General features: G+C 48.8%; 1 protein-coding gene across 2 annotated transcripts in view; it reads right to left on the reverse strand.

Annotated features, from left to right (window-relative positions):
- LPP (LIM domain containing preferred translocation partner in lipoma) overlaps positions 1–25,410 on the reverse strand; it is a 210,258-nt gene that overhangs the window by 96,368 nt on the left and 88,480 nt on the right. For both annotated transcript variants that reach the window (XM_063306245.1, XM_063306244.1), the window contains exons 3-4: positions 8,908–9,041; positions 2,059–2,181 (exon numbers count right to left, since the gene is read on the reverse strand). In XM_063306245.1, coding sequence (XP_063162315.1) covers positions 2,059–2,181; positions 8,908–9,041 — 257 coding nt within the window. The remainder of the gene's footprint in view (positions 1–2,058; positions 2,182–8,907; positions 9,042–25,410) is intronic.

The raw sequence follows: 25,410 nt of genomic DNA on the forward strand, positions 1-25,410 counted from the left end.
CACAGTCAGCAAGGCCAGAGAGAGATCTTGAAGCCAGTTTCAAACACCATGCTACACCTCGGCTGGGGGAGGGTCGTGGCTTAGCACGTTATGCAAATCCTGTCCTAAATGTATAAGGTTTTGTGTGAACCGAAAAACCAGGGTGTTTCAAGAACCGGATTAAGCATGTGGTTTGAACTCAGTAACTGGGATTTGGGAAGACATTTTCTCCATTGCTATGGAGAAACAAGACAGATTTGCTTTCACCTTGTCGGGGAAGCTGAATGCACAACTTGGCTCATGTGATATCTTCAAGGTTCGCCCCCTGTTCAATCTAGCACAGTAGCCTTGCTGTAAGCTTACAGGAGCATGGATGAGCTCTACTCGTCTAAGCGTGGATTTGGGTGCAAAGTCACGCCTTCTTTCCACAAACAGTCACCAGTCGGAAGCTTTGAAATGTTCCACAAGGGGAGCGCTCGCCCGCCCTCCCGTGCAACCCATTCAAACCCTTTCCCAAGATCCTCGAATTAAAACGTCTTCAGCCCTCAAGATAATTACCCTGACAGCAGATTGCAAATATGTTGTTTCTAGGAAAAAGAAAAGGAAAGATGCGTGGCAGCTGCAGAGCAGTGGTGGGCCAGCTATTCGTCCTTTGGAACAGCAAACGCCAGAGGGAGTCAAGTCTTTGTGGCCTTGAGGCTCGGCCGTGGCTCAAAGAGCTTTGATGCAATGGCATGCTGGCAAGCAGCCTGTGCCCACAAAGACTGTGGCCCCAACCGTGGTCTTTGCAGATCGTTCGCTCACAATCTCCTTCTGAATCCCCTCCAGCTGCTAATCGGTGCCCTGAAAAAGCAGCCCTTTGTTTTCTCAGGGCGCTGAAACCTTGGCGGCTGAAACCTCCTGCTCCTTGCTTCTTCAAGAAGGAAAGCGTCCCACAGGTGAGGGCCCAGACTGGAAACAGGGACTGGCCACAGTCAGTGGCCTCTTGCCCTTGGAATGGATGGGGAACCAGCAGCTTCAAAGGCCCTCTGGCCACCTCCCTCCTGGCGATGCAAAATCCAGGAGTGCTTCATTCCTGGAAAAGTTGGACTCTGGTGCAGGGACACAGGGAAGGGAGAGGATGCTTTTTAAACCACCTGTCTTATTTTGATTCCCCAAGATCTCATGAATAGCCTCATGTGGCGCAGAGTGGCAGGCAGCAGTACTGCAACCGAAACTCTCCCCATGAGCCAGGTTCGATCCCAGCGGGAGCTGGATTCTCTCTCAGGTAGCCGGCTCAGGTCGACTCAGCCTTCCATCCTTCTGAGGTTGTCAGTAAAATGAGGACCCGGCTTGCTGGGGAAGGAGACGCCTGGGGAAGGCAACGGCAAACCACCCCGCTCTATAGTCTGCCAAGAAAGCTTCGCGAAAGTGGCGTCCCCCCAGAGGGTCAGACGTGACTCGGTGCTGGCACAGGGGACCTTTCCCCTTTCACCAAGATCTCATGAACCAGGAGTCTGGCAGCACCTTTTCAGACTAATACATTTTATTCAAAGGCATCTGAGCAGGTGCCCCTAGACCGCTTCTGACTTTGGGCTACTGTAGATTGACATGGCTCTCCTCCTGCTACGAGAGCTCATTAAAAGCTCTCGAATATCCAGCACTATCGAGAAAGCATGAAAGGTTGTGCCTCTCTTCCTGTTCAACAGGGCCTGCAATGGTGTGCTGCAGAAGAGAGGGAGAAAAGGGCTGTGACTTCTGCCCCCACCTCCAACCCTCCCCCTGCAAGTTTGGAGCCTAAATATTTTGCCCATATTTGCACGGGTTTATGCTGTGAAAGATCTGTGTTAAGATTTTCTGCCAGACTGGAGATCGGCTGGCGGGCATGAATGTCTTTGCATCACGGAGGCCTCGCCTGGACTCAACAGACACACAAGGCATCTTGTGCCTAAACAGATAGTTTGGGGGAGGCAGGTGCCTAAAGTATGAGCTGGTTTAAGGCGGTTTATCTGGGAACATCTCAGCAGCACCAACTTTGCCCGGATCCCATCACAGGAGGCAACGGCCGCTTCCCACCCCTTCCGGTCTCCCACGTCTAACCTGTTGAGTCCTCGGCTTGTAGGGCGAACTGTTTTCCAGGTCTGCAAGGATGCTGGTCAAGGAGTCGATCTCGGCATCCAAGCTGGAGCGCCGCTCTTCCAGCGTCTTGCCACCAGAGTTGACCTGGGAGAAAGAGATATCCACAAAGGTGTTTTGGAAATGGTTCAACATAGCATGAAAGTTGGACACAGAGACATTTTCATTACACAGAGACATTTAGGGATTCCCAAACCTTGGGAGAACTGGGTAGCTGAGGACCCGCTGCCTCACTGGTGTTTTCAACTTAGGTTCAGATAGCTTCAGGTAGGGGAGTTCATAAACTGATATCTACACTGAGCAGAAGGTTGGATCAGCTGGACACAAAGTTCCTTCCATTCTATGACTCTTAAGAGATTGACAGTTGAGGGCTGCCGTGATCACGTCTACAGAGAAGATGAGAAGCGGGTGGGAGGAGAACCAATCAACTCGGTTATACAACCATTTGGGGTGTTTTTAATTTTTAATCCCTGCTCTCCACCAATCCTTACCATTTTGCTTCTCAACCGCAGGATTCACACGTGGGCAAAGCCACATCCTCTCCCAATGGAATTTGGGAGAGGGCTGAAAGTCACATGTCTGGCAGGAATCCAATGGCTGCTGGATGAAAACAGTAGGATCCGTTCAGGATCAGAACAAAAACAGGATTCCTGGTTTTTACTTTCCTTCCCCAAGGAAAGACAGAACTTGGAGAAGCTCCATGGAGCCACCAGTTGATCTGATGGGCATAAGATACCTACTCACAGGCTAAGTTCTGCAATTTGGAATACCTTTGCATTGGTCTCAAGTAAGACCCATCTCTCTGTCTTTGCCATCTGCTTTTAGGGAAGTGGCTGATGTTCCTCACTCATCCCAGAACCTGAAGAAGGGTGTGGTTGCCCCCTTCTAGGTTGAGGAACACCTCCCTGGAAGATTAGCACTGTCAGCTTGGCAGGTATTTCTAACGCAGGGGTTGGCTCCTAGCTTGGCCCTTGAAGGATGCAAGAGATGGGCAGCCTGCAGAAGGCTAAGGTCACCCAACACCCTTAACCAAGTGAACCAGGTGAAGACCAAACAGCTGCATTTGCACCACATGCTAAGCTGGGTTGTCATCCCCCTCGCTTTCACTGTGTGGGTGCATATGTTGTCGAGAGACACAAAGATCAGAAAAGCAGCTCTTTCAGCCCTCGCCCTAAAGTTATGGCATGTCTAGTTTAAAGGAAATACAGGTAGTCCTCAACTTACAACCACAATAGGGACTGGAACGTCTGTTGCTAAGTGAGGCAGTTGCTAAGTGAGTCACCCAATTTTACCACCTTTTTGGCCATGGTCGTTAAGCAAATCACTGCTGTCGTTAAGCTAATCCGACTTCCGCCATTGACTTTGCTTGTCAGAAGCTAGCTGGGAAGATTACAAATGGCGATCACGTGACCCCAGGACGCTGCAACTGTTGTTAAGTGCAAGCCGGTTGCAAAGTGCCTGAATTTTGATCACGGGATGGCAGGGAATGCTGTGGTGGTCGTTAAGAATTCTGGGAGTTGAAGTCCACCCATCTTAAAGTGGCCAAGGTTGAGAAACACTGATATGGATCACGATCAAGGCCTACTCCGTGTTCCAAACAGCTCCTCCAAGTGGCTGCTAGAGAGCAACTCCCAAGAAACTGGGAAGACTGCCTCTTCTTTTCCTTTTTAATTAATAAAATTACAGCTCAGAGCTCATTATCCATAATTACGGCCACCACCGCACTTCCTAATTCTTTGCCCGCTTCCACCCCTGCCGATCCTCACGCTCTTCCGGGGCAACATGAATTAATGTTTAATGAGCAATTCAATAGAATGCACAGCCTGGGATGGCAACACGGCCCGCCAAACAATCGGAGGGGGAGGCAGCCTTGGCACCGGATAAATCTGCCATTCCTGGAAACGGATGACCCGCCAGAGTGGCTCACAGAGATTTGCCAAAACAAAGACAGCCCTGCGGCCCGTGGAAAGCCGGCTGCGATGCTCCTCTTGCTATGGAAACGAGCCTTCCTGCAGTGCATTTCACCTCCTCACCCTTTGCATCAAGCTGTTCTTTAAATCAAAGCTGCCTGCTGGCACCGCCACCATCACTGTAGTAGTGGCCCTCACAATATTAGCACATCTACGCAACCGGGGGGGATGTGCGTGATGTTTCATGTCTGCTGTCTCCATAGTCTCCATATAGGGGCTGGGGCTCGGTGGGACAGCCAGAGACGCTTGCCTGGTGTTGTATTAATACGTTTGCTCGCTTGGAATTTGGGAGTTTGGAATTTGTTCGTTTGGGAGTATTCTTTTAGCTGGCACATCACCACCGAAAGCTTACCGTGAAGGGTGGCTTACACCTTCCCTTCATGTACAAATGAACAGCAGGTTAGGGGATCGGCTGTCACTCTTCCCTGGCTGAGTTGCTAGGTTGCTCTCATCCCAACATGCTCCTAAATGCTCCAGGGTACGTGCTACACCCCAGAGGATCCCCACAGAAATGGGGAAGAGGCTTGCTTGAGTGTGCAGCATGACTCCAGTCTGTTGGATTGGTTTCTAGTTCAGTGTAGTGTGTGAATGCAAAAATGGATTGGAAACTAGGTAGAATTGGTGGTGGAAGGGAGCTCCATGGGTCCTCGCCTGGCTGAGGAGCTGGAGGCAGCCAGCTACGGGACTGAGAAAGGGGTTTGGCTGCTATGGAGCCTGGCACCATCAGGACCTTGGACAGCTCCACAGCAAGAGAGACGTTGCCTCAGCACCTTCCCCTAAGCATGATGCAAGCACAGGTAGTCCTCGACTTACGACCGTTCATTTAATGACAATCCGAAGTTAGAATGACCTTGGAATGGATGCTTTACAGCCTGTAAAGCACTTCTGAGCATGGCAAAACGTCGCAACACCCTATGGTCATGATTGCGTTTGGGGCACTCGATAGCCAGCTCACATACACGACTGGCTGCAGTGTCCCGTGGTCACGTGATTGCGTTTCGTGACTTTTTTGCTGTTTTCCAGCAAAAGAAAGCTTATTGAGGAAGCTGGATTTGCTTAACGACCCATGATTCGCTTAACCACCAGCATACAAACGGTCGTAAAATCAGGTCCGGTCATGTGGTGACTCGTCTTAAGACTGCAACAACTTACGATGGAAATTCCAGCCGGGAGTGTGGTTGTAAGTCAAGGGCTACCTGCGTTTAGCTTCCCCCAGTGGGGGGGGGAAGGTTCAAGAGGAGATCCCTGGGGTGGGGGGCCCTGGCTACCATGTCTCAAACATGCAATTAGACTTCTGCAATACTCTCTCCACGGGGCTGCCTCTGAAGACCACTCAGAGGCTGCGGCTGGCGCAAAACGTCGCCGACTGGGGCACGTCCCTCTGATCACACGAGACCACCTTGCAGGTTCTGCATCAGTTCCCAGGAGCCTCCAGGGCTGGCTTTGGCTTCTCCAAACAGAGACAAACCCGCCCCAGGAGGTCCTCCCGGGAGAAGCTGCTGGCGAAGGGAGAAGGGGCTGTTTCCCCACCACGGCCCCCGTTCTCCGGAACAGCTTCTCGCCAGGAAGGAGGTTCCCCCATCCCTGGGAATGGTCCTTTGAAGGCTAGCAACGTCTGTCTTCTGGAGAGCTTCTGGGACGTGGCTGTTCACCACCATTATGATGGTTTACAACTACTACGGTTATTCTTGGATTTGACTCCATGAGCCCCTTGGGGACCTTGGGGGTCCTACGGTTGTGGGTTAAATCTCTTCCTTTGTTTATTTCTATTGCAATCAATTATAACTGCAAATCGATTTGTATTTATATTGCAATCGATACTTCATTAAGATTGTTTCCCTTTACCCCGGAAGCTTTCTTGCCTTTCGCCTTGTTGTAAGCCGAGAGGAGCCTGGCTGGTTCGGGGCCAGGACCACGTAACAAACAGTGATATGCCATGAACTGTGCCCGGTGAGTCCTCAACGGGCTCTTCGCCCGCCCTCTACGCCGTTCGCGGGGTGGAAACAACATTCGGAAACTGAAGCCGGGAGAAGCGTCACTCGGCAGCTGGCCACGGTCCAGGGGGCTCGCAGCGGAGTCTGGGCGTGAATTCTTGCTGCCCTCCACCAGGCCCGGAGGAAGAGATCGGGCGTGCCGCAGACTCGGCAACGTGTGTGCGGTGGTGGGGTTGTTGAGCTGGCCCCAGGGACACCCAGAAACACACACACACCCCTTCGCCACAAAGTGACTTTGGGCCAGCCACTCTCGCTCAGCCCAGCCTACTTTACAGGACTGTCGTTGTGGGGAAAAACGGGAGGCGCTTCTGAATGAAAGGTGGGATATAGATCTACCAATAAATAAACGCTCCAACTGCATAAACTGGTTATGAATTGAATCTGCTTTCAATCAACCAACACTAACTCGACGTATGATATTTGTGTAGGCGCTGCTGGTTTATGGAATGTGCTGCTGGAAAAAAAAAAACCTAGGTTAATGCAACCAAACCTAGCATGTTGTGTAAATGTGGCTGCCAGAACCTGGTTAAGTACAGGTAGTCCTCGCTTAACGACCACAATTGAGACTGGAATTTTGTTGCTAAGCAAAGTGGTCATTAAGCGAATCCAACCCGATTTTACAACCTTTTTTGTGGCGGTTGTTAAGCGAATCACCATGGGCATTAAACAAACCATGTGGTTGTTAAGCAAATCGCCACAGGCATTAAGTGAACCATGTGGTTGTTAAGCGAGTCACACAGTTCCCCATTGATTTTGCTTGCCAGAAGCCGGCTGGGAAGGTGGAAAATGGCAATCATGTGACCACAGGACGCTGTGACAGTGATAAATGCGAACCGGTTGCCAAGCACCCAAACCGTGATCACATGACTGCGGGGACACTGCAAAAGTCGTAAGTGTGAGGACTGGTCGTAAGTTGTTTTTTTCCAGCACCGTCATAAGTCCGAACTGTCACTAAACGGTGGTTAAGCAAGGACTACCTGTAGGTTGTCAGCCATGGCTGGTGTAAGACAGGGCTTCTACTAGAGCTTCTGCAAAATGCCTTCACTCACCCGGAAATGTGTTTTGTGCTTCCCATCTCCTGAATGATTTACATCTTTGTTTCAGTTTCAAGTATTTTGCCGTGTCTACGGCTTGCATCTACTGCTGTCTAATCTTCGCACTTCCTCCAAGCAATTTTTTTGCCTCTGACAGGGGAGGAAGGAGCATCACAGGCCAGACAGGCTCTCAAATCTCCTTCTGACAGTTTAAAACAAAGCAGAATCTGGTGAAAACAGAAGCACAAGGCCTTGTTCGTCTGCACTTTATCTGCTTCTCCATTGCCTCCCACTGGCCAGCACCGTTCATCCCAACTGAGCAGAAAGCTGATTCGCAGAAAAATAAAATAAATAATAAAATAATAAAATAATAAAATAATAAAATAATAAAATAATAATAAAATAAAATAAAATAAAATAAAATAAAATAAAATAAAATAAAATAAAATAAAAGTCCTCTCACACTGCTAGGGCTTCACAACAACCACTTTTAGAATGTGGAGTGCATGAAAAACAGGGTGGGATTCGCATCTACAACCACATACTTCAGGTTTATTTTCCTGCCAGCAACTATATTAGCTCTGGTGCGGATGTTCATAGATCACAAAATATAAGGGTTGCAAGGCACCCAGGGGATCATCTAGTCCACCCCCCTCGCCCCCAGTGCAGGAATCTACCATCAACGCATCCCTGACAGAGCCAGCCAGCTTCGGCTTAAGCATCTCCACCGAAGAGAGACTCCCAAGGAAGTCCCTCCCATTCGTGAACAACCCTCACCTTCAGGATGTCGGGATACAGCGGAAGGACGTCAGCCACGCCCTGCTGGATCAGACCGCTGCCGCCAGTTCTCCCAGTGGCCAGTAATGGTCCCCCTGCCATCAAGGCTAACACCTCTAGGTCCCCAGGACGTCTACGGTTTGCGCCCCTTTTTGAATCTAGCCAAGCCAGTAGCCAACACCACATCTCAAATTCCAAATCCGAATTTTGTGTTGCATTAAAAAAATTCCTTTGGTCTGTCCTGATTCTTGCAGGGTTCCACATGACTGGGTGACCTCTGGTTCCAGCAAGGGGAAAACAGCTTCTCCTTGTCCCCTTGATCCACCCCATTGCGCACCTCCATCCTGTCCCCTCTCGTTCGCCTCCTTTCCAGATTCAAAAGCCCCCGGTGTCACAATCTATCCTCACAGCCCTTCGATAATCTTAGCCGGCCTCCTCCGACTCTTACCTTCTTCCCGAGGTCCAGCTGAAATCTCCTTCCTTGTATTTTAGACCCCTTTCTTCTTCTCCCGTCCTCTCAAAGAACTCTGAACTATGCTGCCCTGTCTTCTCCATGATGGCCCTTCAGATACTTGAGGACAGCTATCACAGCCCCCAGCAGCCTTGTCTTACAGAATCACAGAATGTCAGTTGGGATCTTGGAGATCATCTATTCCAACCCCCTTCCCAGAGCGGGAATCCACCACTAGAGCATCCTTCGCAGACGGCCACTCAGCCTCTGCTTAAACTCCTCCAGCAAGGAGGCTCCAGGCCTCTGAAGGTGCCTCTTCCACTCCGGATCAGCTTTTCCCAATCAGAAATTCTTTCTGCAGTCCAAACGCAACCTGTTGCCCATCCGTGAGCCATAAAATCTTCTTTTTACACATAAACGATGCCTTCTAGATGGGCATCCCCCCACGTGGCTCCCCACAAGGGTCAGAGACTTCCACTTGGCACCAAGAAGAAGACCCGGCATAATTTTATTTTTATTTGACTTGTCTTATCACCTGCACCAATCAAAACTGACTGGGAGCAGATCGCAGAACTCAGCCTTCTTACCTGAACGTTGAACAGAGCTTCATCTGGAGGAGGTGGAGGTGGCAGGAAGGACCCTGTGGGTGACGGGAAGTTGCCCTGATGGTCTGCCGAAGGGGGAAGCGGAGGGGGCGGTGGTGGGGGTGGTGGGAAATCACCTGGACACAAAAGACCAGAAAACAAAGAGTGGGTCTGCCTGGCTGTGAACCTTTCACCCAGCACCCGCAAAATCCATCACACAGAGCGCCAGAGGTTTTGGGACAGCATCGGCACAGTCCTGCAAGAGCAGGTTTCGTCTTCAGTGGAAAGGGCGGCATGGAGGGATGCCCAGGAAGTTATAGGCAAGCCCAGCTTCCTTGACCGTAAAGCTGCAGAGAATCCTAAGCATTGCCCTATGCCAACAATTATTCGGGGTTTTTTTTAGATAAAATGGGTACAGAGGAATATGTCAGCACACAAAGGACCTGCCCCTTTCTCTCTGGGGCAACAATGCAAAATCTCCATCAGGAAGATCTGGGGGCTGGATGAATCCATTCTTTTCTCTCCCTTTGGAAAAAAAAGGATCAGTGTTTTTTACAAATGGCTCAGGAAAAGGAGGAAAGAAATTATGCAGTATGGAAGGAAAGAAGCAATGCTCTCATTTTGTGCAGTTCCTTCATTTGTTTCATTTCTTGCCCGAAGTTCTTCCACACTGGCATTAAAACAGGATATTTATTTTTATTTTATTTCAATTTGTTGTAGACGCCCAACTCTGACGGACCCTGGCTGGTGCACAAACCCCAAAACCAGTAAAAACGATTAAGAACATAAAACCACAGATTGGACTAAAAAGGATAAAGGGTGATGCCCACGATTCAGCTCCCCAAATGATCCACACCAGCTTGGCTGCCTTCTCACAACATGCTTAACCTGGTTACTGATTTAACCCATGCTTTATAAACACGCCACACAGAAAACCACAAACTACATGCTGGTATCAGTAGATTCAGTGAAAACGAACCTAGTTGAGCCTATTGTGCAAAAACAGCCACAGGGATTGCAAGTGAGCTGGCTAAACATGTTGTGTGAATTCAGTTTTTTTGTTTTGCATGGTGGATTTCAAGCCATGCCTTGAATGCAGAGGGTGTTGCAAGATTGTGGGAACAGGATGTGCAAACCTACCCAGCCCTGGTAAGATTCTCCCTTTATTTTGCCTCCAAGCTGCGTAGAGAGAAGCAAAATGCAGAGAATATTGTTAATGGGTCCCAATTCCTCAGCCCTTAGCTTCACTTTTGAACTGGGATTTGGGCAGGAGGATTAAAAAGGGGGGGGAGGGGACCCCCATTTTATCCTCCTGTCCAAATCCCAGTTCATGGCATCAGGCCACGTTTATCCCAGTTCATGGCATCAGGCCACGTTTATCCCAGTTCATGGCATCAGGCCATGCACTTGGTTAGTCTCGCCAGGTGATGGTCCATGAGCTGCCAATGTGCTTTTTTCAGCTGCCCCTTAATAAAAATCCAAGCCAGCCTGCTGGGTTCTGCCTAAAAGGAAGACTAGTGCGATTTCCAGATAAATACCTGAATCCATGGGGGGGGGGGGGGAGGGAGGGAAGGAAGGGTGATGTTGGGGAAGGAATGATGGTTTGCAAAGAACGAAAGATATGGAGAGGTATACAGAATGCAGTTGGTACAAACCAGATTTAACAAAATTGCCTTTTTTCTTCTCTTCTGACTAAACACTTTTTTGCCTACTGTTTCTCATTCTTTTTTCTGCATTTTGCATAACGTTGCTTACCTACCAAAAGGAACTGCTTATATATGAATGTAAATTTCTATGAATAAACATTTGATGCTCCCGTATTAAAAATTTACACACATTTATGACCGGACCAAATTTGAAAGCGAAGTAGTCAAATAACCACTGTTGGAAATAAAATCCATCCTTCCTTCCTTCCTTATTTTACTGCTTGTGTCTCTACATGACAAAACGCTCTCTCACACACACATGCACACCAACAAAACACACAACACACAACTACTACTAAAAGAACCATCTCACATCTGACAATGAACAAAATTTAAAAAAAGCACAGCCAAACAAAATTCTTCAATGAAACCCACTTAACTAGACCACCAAGTTAACCCCTTTTCTGGGCTTGCAGAACTAAACTAACTGAAATGGGTTAGGTCTGCCCAATTCTTCTTCTCCATCGTCATCACACTAAGCAACCAAAAATCTAACCAGGATTACCCATAATCAAGTCCTAACATGCTCCGCGTTTGTGTTTTCCAGGACTTTGCTTGACCTGGCAAATATGGTCCCCTTTCCGAATGCAACCTTGGTATACTGGCCCGGATCCAGCATGGGATGAGTGAGCCCTGCATCCTTTAGAACAGTGTTTTTCAACCTTGGCAACTTTAAGATGCGTGGACTTCAACTCCCAGAATTCCCTAGCCAGCTTAGCTTAGCTGGCTGGGGAATTCTGGGAGTTGAAGTCCACGCATCTTAAAGTTGCCAAAACACTACTTTAGAAGGAAGAGGAAATAACGGAGGGTTTCCTATACAAATTAGTGGACTTTGGGCCAGCTGTTCTGCTCTTGAGGGATGGTACACTTTGAAAATAGCTCCCTTCAGTCACTGGAGGCTAAAAATCCCCTGAAGAACATTTACAAGACTTGGGTCTTCTAGCTGAAGGAGGACAAGGCGGAGGAGGGATGTCAGAACAGCCTTTCCATACTTGAAGGGCTGTCCCAGGGAAGAGGGGGTGGATTTATTCTCTGTAGTGCCCAAAGGTAGGATAAAGCCAGTAGGTGGAAGCTTTACAGAGGGAGATGCTAACTCGAAATAAGTAAGAATTTCCTGATTGTGGGAGCTGTTAAGCGGCGGAACAGCCTGCTTTCGGGAGCCATGAGTGCTCCATCAGTAGAGGTTTCAAAGCAAAGGTGGGACAGAGATTTGTCTGGGATGGTCTGGAAACGCCTGTCCCAGCTGGGGGTGGACTAGAAGATCTCCGAGGTCTCCCTTCCAACCCTAGGTGTCCATGATTCTCCGAGTCAAACTTGATTCCCTGTGACTTCACGGATGCAGCCATGAAGCTTTCCTGGCAACAGGACATAAGTGGTTTGACATTGCCTTCTTCTGGATGCTTACTGTTTCTCTCTTATCTTCCAGGGCTGGAATTCAAGGAGGCCCCCATCCGTGTTCTAGCCAGGCCTGGACCAGCTTAGCTTCTCAGCCCAGCCTTACAATATTTCCCTTGTTAAATCTCGAACAGTAACAGAGAATGTAAGTTAGAGGTTTCTGCAACTCTGCTTTGTCGCCCATGGAGGCTGTGTACACGGATGGACAGATGTGGCTGTCCTGGCCAAATGCTCAAGAGTAGCTAGTAAATGCTCTTCACCTTTCCCAGAAGTTTCCCCTTGAAGGGAAGAGAGGCAATTTCAAAAAAGGAATACATTTAAAAAATCAGCCCCTGTGGGGGAATCTTATGAAAAGACACCGTTCCTCCACCTTCTGTCTGCGAGAAAGGATTCCAGGATTTGCCAACCGGGGTGCGTGCCCGGAACGTATTAGTCGCCTTGGTGATTTCAGGTTGGTTGAGAGCATCATCAGTTCAAGATGGAGTGTCTGCACTGGCACTCTGATGGGCGGTGGGAATATTAGGCCCCCGCTGTTCCAGACAGTGAATCACAGACCTTGCTTCACAAAGGCGCTGTTCGAAGAGCATAATATTTCTCTGCAATTAAGCTGCGCTACCCAATAGAGTCTGGCATTGTGGACCCTGAAAGCGCCATGCATCCGGCTCCGGTGCGGGCAGCAGCAGTGAGTCTGGCTCACATTCCCAGCTCCACGTGGCACCGCTGCCTCGGCTGTGGCTCGCCCGGATCCGTTACACCGATGGCGACTCTCATCGACCCCTTGCAATGTGCCCGTTTCCAGAGCTCTGCATCCATAGGAGCGGAGCGGAGGAGCCAGGCCCTGCCACGAACGCACAGATACGGTGCAAAAGGGAAGGGAACAAGGAGGGATATGCGTATCTGAGTAGCAATCTTTTGGCCAGCCAATGGATGCGGCCGAACGGCTCCGTCCCCTTTCTATGATGTCCCTTCTGGAGGGAAGGGGAACGACGGGGCCGCGATGGCCACAATACGGCCTCCCCAAGACACGTTTCTTGAATATGGGGGGGGGGCAATTAAAATTCCTAGCCTGTTGGCAGCACGAGGCCTCCATGGGCACCCCCACTGTCCCCCCAAGATTTCTTTCCTGGTTAGTTACAGACAACTCATCTGTAATTGAGTTAAAGCGAACTCCCTCAGCTCATCAGCTGAAAGTTAAGCCCGACTTTGAGAAAAATTCATCCTACTTTCCAGGCAGAAGGCGTCCGTCTCAGAATTTGCAAACCAGTTCTCCTTGGAGCACACGCTGGGTTCAAATCAAACCACACTGAAAATGGAATGAACTGGAAACGTTGCCTCCTTGAACCTTCAGGGTTAGAAGTCAAAATAAGGGAGCAACATCCGCAGGGACAGCTGTGCCATATTAGAAGTAAGGAGCCGAAATAGAAATAAAGCGATGACTAATTGCTCCAAGCTTCCCAACTCGTGACTCTGAAATTCTTCCACACAGCAGAGCAGCAAGGAAGGAATGTGCTTTATGACCCCGGTGCATGACAAAGCCAAATGTGGGATAAACAGAAAATGCTTCTCTCAGCTTTGGGAAGCGGTAATCCGCCAGCCAGCCGCTTAAGAGTTACATGAACATGCAGCCCGTTCATTCCTCGTTCCTCGAGAGGAGCGGGCCGTGCTGACTGTCCGGATGAGGAGTGCTGGGTCTTCTCCGCACCCAAAAACAGGTCCACCGAGTCAGGCACGCACACGGCAGCCTTTGCACACGGGTTTTGCATCCTGGGGAAATGGGGATGAGAGCCAAGGGCCCCGGGTCTGCGCGCGGAATCCGTCAGGAAACAGGAAGGGGGGAATCCCGGGGAGGCCACAGACCCCAATCCTGCTTCCTGACCCAACTAGGGTCACTTCTTGGTGAGACCCAGCACAGTTCAGCCAGGCACAAGGCTGTCCCCGGTTGGGATCATGCAGCGCACTAAATCCTAAATCCAGGTTAACAGGACACCACTGCTGGCTTCATACAACATGCTATGCTCAAATAACTAAAATGGACAGGCTGAGTTCATAGCACCGTGCTGCTCCAAGTCAGATAAAAGCCACTGCACTTGGACAACGTGCTAACTAAGTGTGGGCTAACCTTGGTTAGGTGTGTGTGTTTGTGTGTGTGAATCCAGCCCATTTATGGTTCACTGTGTGGTCTCAGCTCCCTTTTTGGGGGAGATGGGTGGCGACAGAAATTTGAAAAATAAATAAATAAATAGTTCAGGAACTAGGTTAAGTATGTTACCTGAATGCACCCGCTATGGCTTAACAGGGTGCCGAGTTCATGCAACATGTACAGACAAGAAAATACTAAGGAAGGAAGGAAGGCAGGCAGGCAGGCAGGCAGGCAGGCAGGCAGGCAGGCAGGCAGGCAGGCAGGCAGGCAGGCAGGCAGGCTTTAAATGCTCTTTATACTATACATGACTGTACATTACATGTTTGTTTATGTGTCTTGGAATTAACTGAAACTCCCCAACATATTTTTGACCCCCAGCCACATACACAGTGTCCCTTTGTGAAATATCCAGGCTCCAGCCTTTCGACAGCCACAAGAACGATTGAAGCAGTCTTTCACTACACTGCCATGAACTTATTTTGGCAGTCTCTACTAAAAATCTCCCCAACCTTTCCCGGACGCCAGATCATCCCCTCTCCAAGCCCTTTCTTATCTAGAACAAAACTCTGGGGTTCTCCTCCCAAGCACACCGCACCCCCAGCCCTGGAGACAGAGCCCAGGGTTCGGAGATAATCTGCTCTTTACTTTATGGTGGAAGAAAAACAAGTTCCTGGTCCTCAGGGCAGCTGCCAGACCGAATAACATGCTTGCTTTTTTCAGGGATGTATTTTGAAGCCACCTTGACATGTCAGTCATCGCGCCAAGTGTCCAAAGGCTCTTTCACCAGGTGGTGTCCTAAACACCTTGCTCCTCCTGTGATTCACCCTTTAGGACAGTCGTGCAGGTAGAAAGTGTGTCTGTTCTGGGCTCATCTTCCTTCTGGGCCCGCCAAAGGGGAGGATTATTTCCAGGGCCTGCGATTGTGAGGCCAAGCAATTCCAAAGTAAAGCCTTCCTCCCCACGGCTCTTTTTTTAAGCAACAGGCCAGATGGAGCAGCTATCATTAGAAATGCCCAGGGGAGAACAGGCCTGGTGTCTTTTCTCTGCCTCCCCCAGGAAGGTCAATGCCGGTCACGCTTGCTTTAAAATGTTCTTTGCGGCACTGGGAGCCCGTCTCTCCTTTCCTGCATCGGTCCACTGGACTATCTGCAGCTGGTTCCCTTCTTTAGCAGCCTGGAAATTTCTAAAAAAAATCTGTGGCAATGCAAAGGGAAAGTGGCTCTTCCTCCTCCTCCTCCTCTTCTTCCTCTTCTCCTTCTTCTTCACCACAACTATTTCTCCTACTTTTTCTCCACCACCCCTCCTTCTTCTTCTCCTTCTCCTTCATGTCCATCTCAGCCAAGCAACTGCAGTAAGTATATTCCCTGCCTTATTCCTATTTTGTTTGGTTTTATTGCTCACCACTCAGAGTCAGGGGGTGTCTACACTGAATTGAATAAATTAAATTAAATTAAATTAAATTAAATTAATTCAACCTGGAACTCCCTGGAAGCAGAGGTCCACACGGCTGGTGGAGCTGTGATTGGACGTTCTGAGGCCTCGTCTCTCTGTACAGATCTCAGGATGGGCAAAAAGTGCTGCCTGGCACACGGCTAAACTGGGGAACTCACCCCTGCAAGATGTACTGATGGTCACCAATTCAGATAGGGTGAATGGGAGATGGGACAAATCTACATTTTGGACTTTGAGAAAGCTATTTATGCTAGAATTTCACTCCTGAATCTGGAACACATGCATGGAGGCTAACCAATTTCACGTCCTCCAGGATGGCTGTTTCTGCAGCATGAAGAAAGCTACAACCTAGAATTAAAATTGCCAATCAATTTCCCTCAAAGCAAATAATCATGATCACCATCACCATCATAATCGTAATTATGGTTTTCTGAAAATCCTTCAGGGGGCCTCAATGTCAGCCTAAGAATCAAGACTCAAGTTCACATTTTGAAAATTGATTTTGTAGTGACTTTGCATGTATTCAGTTATATCTCTATTTTTCAAAATTGATCCTATATGATTAATCTCATACTGTGGAGGCTTTAATGTGCTGAATGATCTTGCCCATCAAGAATCATTATAAAGCCTTCCGTCCCCTTGGGTAATGGATGACTTTGGTTTAAGCTCTCTTGATTAAGCTCTCTGACAGGGCTGTTGTGAATATGTGCTAAAGAACCAGAAGCAGTGATCTGGAAGGGATCCCAGAGGCCGTCCAGTCCAACCTACTGGTTGAAATCCAATCCAGTTAGGAATCCACCGAAAAGATATCTTGTCTGGCACCCTGGGTACCATTTTATTCAGGAGAATGTCATAGGAAATGCTTTATGTACACCACAACGTTCCCTCCCTACCTGTCAAGTTTTTTTAACAGATTGCAGCCCTCCAGTGCTATGGGCTAATCGTTGCCATGACATCCTCTTGGACCTCCTGTGGTAGGACTTCAAGTTCTCCCTGCTGGTTCCCCATATTCTGCGCATGGGTGTAGAAACATCTGGTATAGGAACTGAGAGTCCTCCTGATTCTTCACTGTAGCTTCCTGAGAAACTCAATCATTTGTGGCCTCCTACTTCTCCTTTGTCTTCGGATTTTCCTGACCCCAATCCTTGGCTACAAGTCACCGTTGGTCTTCTACCATCCTCCCATTTTGGCTCCCATTGGAGAAGCCCCTACCCAAAACATCCTTCCCAGTCCTTGAGAGATGTAACCATCATGACAGTAAAAGAGATGGCTGTTGCGGAATCCAAACCCTTCTTGGTAGCACCATCAGCATAGCCAGTGGTTGACTTCCATAATCCTGTTTCCTTGTCCAGCACATGACACTCAACTGGAAGGACTGATAAAAAATCTACCTGTGTGCCCAGTTTCTCCTCCTTCCTGCCCAGGACATCAAAGTCTCCGGAGAGCCAATCAAGGTCTCTCCATGCTGTTCATCCCCACCTGGATCAATAGGAGTGGGTGAGTTTGAAGTTGGTGAGTTTGAAGAATCTTCTCTTGAAGAAGGGATGAACCAGCCCAGGGCCTTAAGTTTCTCGGAGAGACATGTAATAAAAGAAGGAAAAGCAAAACCTGTATCAAAACCTGGGCACGTGGAAATGGTTCTGCATTGAGTGGGGAGACTGGGAGAGTATTGCACACACCCAGGGACACACTTCAGGGCCAAAGTTCTTCACAAGTTACATTCCTCCTGTGCTGTTCTCATTCGAAGCAGAGACTTAACCAACTGTGTGCAGATCAGGAAGACTCTGGTTTAAATCTTATTTAGTAATTATGTATTTATTAAACCGATTTATAAGGCCACCCAACTCACACAAGGTGTACTCCAGGAGGCTTACAGAATTAAAAACCACAAAAACACAACAGACACCCCCAGTGGCAGCAAACCTATTCATATCAGCCATTTGATTGTCTCCGAAGCAACCTGGCGTCCCCAGGCCCGCTGAAAGAACCGTGTCTTCAGGGCCTTCTGGAAAAGGAGCAAGGAGGGAGCCAGCCTTATATCTGGGGGAAGAAAGGGTGCGGCCACCTTCCAGCTGCTTGCCAGCGAAGATCAGCCTCTGCTGATCAGGGGAATGCCTTCTTCGTCCTGGATCTTGGCCTTCACATTCTCAATGGTGTCACTTGGCTCCACCTCCAGGGCGATGGTCTTGCCGGTCAATGTCTTCACAAAGATCTGTGTTTTTTACCACTTCACTCCAGCCACCAGAAGGAAATAAGCAGAATTATAGCTCGGTACTGTCTTCTCAACTATCCTAAATCTTGCTTTTGTTATGGATTCCTTTGGTGTAAACAACTCTCTCAACCTCCTCTAAGATGGAGATCAAATTATTGGTATACCTTCCAGACTGTGGTTAGCATTACACTTAGATAATGTGTGTCAAGCGCTGAACACTTAAAAGCCATAGAAAAACCTTGGTGTTTCCCTTATTTTACTATAATTCAAAGCTCAGAAATGGAAAGCCAGCTTCTTCTTTTCTCACCCCATCCCAGATTTTGGGGGTGGCAGGAGGGAAGTGCCACTTATCAGCTGTGTTCACACAACACACTTAACCAGGTCAGCGTGTGCTGCATTTATCCAAGATGCTGAGCTTAGTATTAGCCTGTTTATTTATTTATTTTTTCCTGACTTTGCATGTTGGGCAACTTCAGCTGGTTGGCTGGTTTATGGCTCAGTGTGCTGTGTGGACCCAGAAAAGGAGTCTAGTGCTGTGTGAATGCAACTATTCATGAACAAAGCAAAAGACACCAATGTGCCATTTTCCTTCACAGTTGGACCACTCAGACCAAATACTGCAATTTCCATCTTTTGGACACATGGTGCGAAGACCCTGCTCTCTGGAGAAGGCTCTGATGCTGGGAAAGGTGGAAGAAAAGAGAAGAAGAGGAGGACCAGCAGGAGGTGGGGTGGACTCAGTTACGGTGGTGGTGGGGGCACCATTGGAAGATCTGAAGGACCAAGTTAGGGACAGATACCCTGGAGAAGGTCTAACTACAGTAAGTGGTCACTAGCAGTTGACCCCAACTTGATGGCACATAATCAACTGATCAATCAATCAGTCAATCAGTGCAAAGACCCAGCTCCTCTGAGAAGTCCATAATGCAGGGAGAGGTGGAAGGAAAGAGAAGAGGAGGACGGCCAGAGGCAAGGGGGATGGACTGAATTACAGTGGTGATGGGTAAACCATTGGAAGACCAGGTTAGAGACCAATCATCATGGAGAAAATCTATCCTTGTGGCTGCTAGAAGTCTACATTGAGTTGATAGCATATAATCAATCAATCAATCAATCTAAAGACCCAGCTCCCTCCAAGAGTCCATAATGCTGGGAGAGGTGGAAGGAAAGAGAAGAGGAGGGCCACCATCTGCAAGGGGGATGGACTCGGTGACAGTGGCGAGGTGGGCACCGTTCGAAGACCTGAAGGATGAGGTTGGGGATAGACCATCCTGAAGAACATTGATTTGTGTGGTTGTTAAGAGTTCACACCAATGTGATGGGGCATAATCAAGCAATCAGTCATCCATTCAATGCAGAGACCAGCTCCTGAGGAGGCTTTAATGCTGAGAAAGGTGGAAGGAAGAAGAGGATGACCATAGCAAGAGGAATGGACTCAGTGACAGTGGTGAGGGGGCACCGTTGGAAGACCTGAAGGACCAGGTTGGGGACAGATCGTCATGGAGAAAATCTACATGGTCTCTAAGAGTCGACAAACACTTGGTGGCACTGAATCAACAATCAGTGATGGAGAGGATGAGCAAGGGGCTAGATTATTTTCACCGGGTTCCACTCCTGCAGCAGAAGAGCTGGTGGAAAAATCGCTTAAGCTCCCCTCGTGGTAGGAACGTTTTAACTGCGTGGGCGCAATCATCAAGAAGCATTTGGCTGTCCCCCGTTGGAAGCTGGACATCGGCTCAAGCAGGAGCAGGTGGTCTTTTCCACAGACTTTTGCAGCACATTGGAAAAACTGCCCTTCAGAAACAGCAGTGGAGATCTGCTCTTAATACTTGTTGCGGAGGCAGGGACAAGTAGCTGGCCAGCCACGGCGAAGGCAGCCAAGCTCACCTTGAAAGCAAGGGAATACAATAGGCCTTCTCCAGCCTGGATTAGTAATATTAGCAACAGACAATTTGTCAGCGCTGAAACACAGTTGCCATGGATACATTTATCACGCCTGAGGGGTCATGATTAAAACACTGCTAACACTTCTTCTCCGTCTCTACAATTAAAGTTTATTTTAACAATCCTTCCCCGGGCCAAAAATACAGAATAGTGCAGAGCCAGAAGTGCAGGCGTGTCTCGAGCTTTAATTAACGATTTGTACAAGCTCTCCACAGGCTTTTTGTTTTGTTTTTTAAAAAAAAACCAAACTCAGACATATTTTTAAGGAGTGCTGCAAAACGGGTTAAGATCGTTCAGCTCCTGATCTCGACGAAATGTTGTGTCTTTGGTTCCTGCGTGACTGGAGCACGCCAGGAATGAGGGCTATTTAGAGAGCCACTCAGGCACACCTCAGTTGCACGATGGTTGGTTCAGGCCACGCGTTTGAAGGCCCATTTGCTTAACTCGGTTAGGCCCAACTTGGATTCGTTGTCCTGCGGCCTACAAAGCAAGCCAGCTTGGGCTGCTTTATGGCTCCACCCGTTGTTCAAACTCAGGACGTGGACTCAGGAACCCAAGCTGGCATGCCATGGGAATCCCATCCCAGAGGGCCCAAAGAGAAGCTGCTGAGAAAGTTCAAAGTTCCTGCAAATGCCTAATGGGTCCAACCCTGTTCCTATGCTTGAAAGATCCACCGTCTCCACGTTTATTTATACAGGACCCGCATTTATACATGAATGGTCAAGAAAAACAAATCCGGAATAAATATAACCACTCATCCTCTCCACCAACCATGCCAGAATGCTATTTCTGAAGGGAGAGTTAGCAAGTTTTCAATCAGTTATGCTTAAGGGGGTCCTCAGAGAGAATTCTGGAGTTTTCCCCCCAAGCGGCACACTCTTCCTGCGTGTGTGTGTGTGTGTGTGTACCTGTTTGTGTGATGCCATGTTGTCCAAACTGGTTCTCTGCGAAGACATTGCCATCAAAGTCCAACTGCATGGCACAGGTACAATTCCTTCCCCATCCATCACAATACAGAGATACGGAAGTATGTGACACTCTGCTGCCCCAGATAATCTAGTGTGCATGTTGGTGCATGTGTGCACGCACATGTTATAACAGAACAGTGGAACAATTCTGCTTGTGTTTCCTTAGACCAGTTCAACCTTGGCAACTTTAAGATGGGTGGACTTCAACTCCCAGAATTCCCCAGCCAGCTTAGCTGGCTGGGGAATTCTGGGAGTTGAAGTCCACCCATCTTAAAGTTGCCAAGGTTGAGAAACACTGCCTTCGGACAAACCTCTTGCTCTTCTGGATTCCACACAATGCATCTCAGCATCTCTTCCCTCCCTCAGCACAGCACTCAGCCCCACTGCCTTAATTTACATCGACGTTGACTTATTCAAAGCATTCCTCTCCTGCTTCTAAACATCCCTCTTCTTTGTATTCCTCCTCCCCATCCCCTTCTCCTTCCTTGCACTAAGCTTCAACAGACCTGGCTTTCCCTGCCGGAAAGAAGCTGTTTCTTCCCAACATTCCTCAAAGATAAAAGGTGTGTGGGCGTTCCAAGGCAACACAGCCCGGATGCCCTTGCAGATGGAGAAGGTGGTTTTGCCTCTGCTCACTTTGCGAAAAAGGGGAGATCTCTGGATTCATTCAATCCCTGCCAATCTCGCTCCACCCCAATCAAGGTTAGCGGCTGCTGTCCAGGCTAAACTTGATTTTTTTTTTCCTCTGTTTTTCCTCTCTTTTGCTTTCCCATTCTCCAGACAACCCGCCGTGTTTTGTGGCACTTCTCCTGCACCCGGGCAATCGGCGAAGGGCTGCGTCCACCTACCTGTCTGGCCGCCGTCTCCCAAGCAGACAAGAAAATGAGAGGGGCCCTAATCAGTCTCCATAGGAACCAGGCCTTAATCAGAGAAAGCCACCAACACCAGGCTGCCGGACAATGGAAATCAGGGGCTTTAATTGCAGCCCTTGAAAGAAAACACACCATGTTCACAAAAAGGAGTGAAAGGCCAGACTTAGCAAGGCCGGGGTTAAGAGCACACACGAGGCCAGCGTTTGGGACAACTTGGGGGCACTTTTCAGAAAAAGCACAGCTTGGGAAAATGGGGAAGATCTTGCAAAGCAATTGTAACAGGGCATCGGTGGTCAGATTCAGAGCCAGGGGTCTGTTATGGTGGGGGGGGGTTGCATGGGGGGGACCCAGGTTCTAGTCCTCCCATTGGCCATGGAAGCACACTGGGGTGGGTTTCGGCCAGTTCCTCTCTCTTGGTCCCTGGTCCTCGGTCTCCTGCAGCTCTTATTTTAATTACAATTTCTCCTTAATTCTGTAATCAGCTATTGCTCACAGCTATCATGGGGATGCTGTTGGGGGGGAAGGAAATACCATGTGCACCACCTTGAATTCCACACGAAAAGTGGGCTATACAGTAACTCTAAAAAACAGACGATTAAATCGTTGACAGCTGCATGCAACGAACACACCGGTGTCTTCTGTAGCAAACGAGGGTGGAACAAGTCCTCAAGAAATGTCAGAAAGATACCTGCTGAAGGAACGGGGATCTGAAGTTGGGCCAGCACAATTACTTTTAAAGAGGATGCTCCCCTTCTGTGTTCATACTGTAGCATTACCTCCTCCAGCTTCCCCCAATTTTGTGGGCTCCCGATGGGTGAGATTTCAACTCCTGGACTTCACAGCTGGCATGTTGGACGATCTACTGCAGCAGACGAAAATTTACCAAGATCACTTTCAGCCCTGCAACGTGGGATTTGCCCAACCAGCAATGGCAGGGTGGCAACATCTTGCATTTCCCCCACTGGCTACTAGCCAGATCACAAATGACAGCTCTGCCCCCCCCACCCCGCTGCAGTCGGAGTGCCTGTCCAGAAGAGGGGCTTCCCTCATCTTTTGCAAGAAAAGAGTTCCCTTTGCCATCTCTAAGACGGCTGCTCAGGCTTCCCCAGGTTTGCTGCCTGTCTCCATTTTGATGGAAGGGGCAGTTCGGTTTGGCTGAAAGTTGCCAAGGTTTGATTTGCAATGAATGCCTGGAGTTGTTGGATGGCACATAAATTTAATGAATAATAGTAACAACTGGCAATGACATAGCAGTAAGGTGAACCTGATCATGTCTGCATGCCCTACCTGGCATGGGGCCAGGCTACCTGAGGGACCGTCTCATCCCCATCGCATCGGCCCATCCCACCCGGTCATGCAGAGGGGGCACGCTGCAGACCCCGTCTGCAAGGGAATTCCATCTGGCGGGGTCCAGGAAGAGGGCCTTCTCTGCAGTGGCTCCTGCCCTCTGGAACATCCTCTCCCAAGAGGTGAGACAGGCCCCCTTGCTCCTGGACTTCCACAAAAAACTAAAAACCTGGTTTTGCCAGCAAGCCTGGAGCAGGAAGGGGATTAGCCACTCCTGGGGATGGCTAGCGCCTTAGAATGACCCTTTAAACTCACTAACGAAGATACAATCTTAGCCATCTGGATCCTATCATATTTTATACCTTTTACTTATTTATATTTATATTTATTGTTTTATAACGGTCTTGAATTTAAAATTTTGTTTTTTGTAAACTGCCCAGAGTCCCTCCTTTGGGGGGGAGATGGGCGGTGATAAAATCCGATAAATAAACAAACAAACAAACAAACAAACAATCAATGCCACGTTTTCACTGCTGTCAGCCAACATTTGGCCGCTGCGCAGGTAATAGCCTAGTTTGTATCAGGAAGAAGCAGCTCGCCGTAAAACACATCAGTTCAGCCGAGGTGCCGGCACAGCAAAAGCAAGACATACATTTTTGCAAAGATCTCTGTAAGAGGTGAAGTTGGACTGTTTCACTCCCTCCCCAGATTTACAAGGGCAAGCATGCTCAGCCAAGGAATTTTGGACTATCAGTCCCGCAGAAGGAAGTCATCACAGTACGTCTAGCCCCAAAAATTATTTCCTCAATCTGGGGATAGTGAGGGTATTTAGAGAAATTGCTGAGCCCCAGGTAAATTTGCAACCTATCCCGCCCCCCTCTGCAAGATACTGTATTATTCTGATATTCCATGATATTTAGCCACAGCAAAAAACACAAATTATCCTGTTTGTGCCCAATGGAAATCAGGAATTCTACTCAAAGCCCTCTTGATATTCATTTCTGTTCAACTGCTGTTTCTAGTTCAAAGGATGGGCAAGGGCCAAGGTTAAGCGAAATAAACCAGGTTACTGGAAAATCCTGCTGGTCTCAGCCCCTGAGCCTCTTAACACTGGGTCACAATCCCAGGGGGGGGGGGCGAACAGTTTTGGGAATGCTGGAAAGGAGAGGAAGGGAGAAATGGGAGATGATTTGGTTGGCGGCTTGTCTCACAAACGACAGCTCAGTCCAGGTGGCAGGACTGCTGGGAAGAAGCGTTTCATATCCTTCCTGAATTTGCTATAATTTGCTGGGAAATTTCTTTGAGAGTTTTCAAGATTTTAGATACTTTAGTGAAATGGGTGCAGTTCTTCTTTCCTCGATCTTGTGCAGGGCTTGAATGGGGGGGGGGATTATTGCAAGCCAGCTGAGATGAGCATCAAAACATGTTTTCAATGTTGCTTCACAAATTGCTGTCAATGTGGACTTTCGAATATTGCTACGCTTACAAATCGCTTCCCCACTTGTTCCCATTTCTCAACAGAGTCACAAGACTTCCATGAATTGCCAATAACACAGTATGATTAAAATCAGTGTTTCTCAACCTGGGCAACGTGAAGACGGGCTGGCTGGGGGATTCGGGGAATTGAAGTCCACCCGTCTTCACGCTGCCCCGGTTGAGAAACACTGTCCAGGCATACTTGTCTTTCTTTCCCCCACCTGCTTAATCCAAAGGCCAATGGCCTGGCAGGGTGGCTTTGATGAAGAAAGTGATGAAATATACTTTGCATCTTCTTTTTTTTCTAAAAAAAGCACAGGAGATAAGCTTGATCCCGGAATGGCAGCAGCTGGGAGCGTTTACCGTAACTGGGGACGGGTGGGGGGGGGGTGCTCCAGTGGGGTGAGTTTGCAGAAGCGGAGGGGCAGCCCAGAGGAAGGATGGGGAGGCCGTTCTCTGGCTGAGTCACTTTCGCCCTTTGCTGGGAGCAGCGCAGGGAAACGGTCCCGGGGAAGCCCTGGCAGCCGTCTTAGAGATGGCAAAGGGAACTCTTTTTTTGCAAAAGATGAGGGAAGCCCCTCTTCTGGACAGGCACTCCGACTGCAGCGGGGTGGGGGTGGGGGCAGAGCTGTCATTTGTAATCTGGCTGACTGCTGATCCAGTAAAGGTGCCAATGTGGCAAAAAAAAAATTGGGGATCCACCCTTCCTTCCTTCCCTCCCTCCCTTCTCCTCTTTTTCCTTTTCTCTCCCTCTCTCCCTCTCTTTCTCCCTTCTTCCCATTCTCCCTCCCTCCCTCCCTCCCTCCCTTCCTTCCTTCCTTCCTTCCTTTCACAACCTGGTTTGCTTAACCACAGTTTACTAAGCAAGCCACAATTGGCTAAGCGCATGTGGCAAGCTAAGCCATAAACGAAGAATTTCAGCCAGAAGATCCTGCTTCCCACACCCCAAAGCAATTAAAGCTTGGTCTCTTCAATAAACCACATTGGACAAGTTCCTAGATTTGGCCATCAATCATGGTCCGCAATCCACAGTGGCTGAGCTTACGCTACACAG

Source organism: Candoia aspera, chromosome 6, assembly GCF_035149785.1.
Source record: "Candoia aspera isolate rCanAsp1 chromosome 6, rCanAsp1.hap2, whole genome shotgun sequence".
In the NCBI taxonomy this organism is placed as follows: domain Eukaryota; kingdom Metazoa; phylum Chordata; class Lepidosauria; order Squamata; family Boidae; genus Candoia; species Candoia aspera.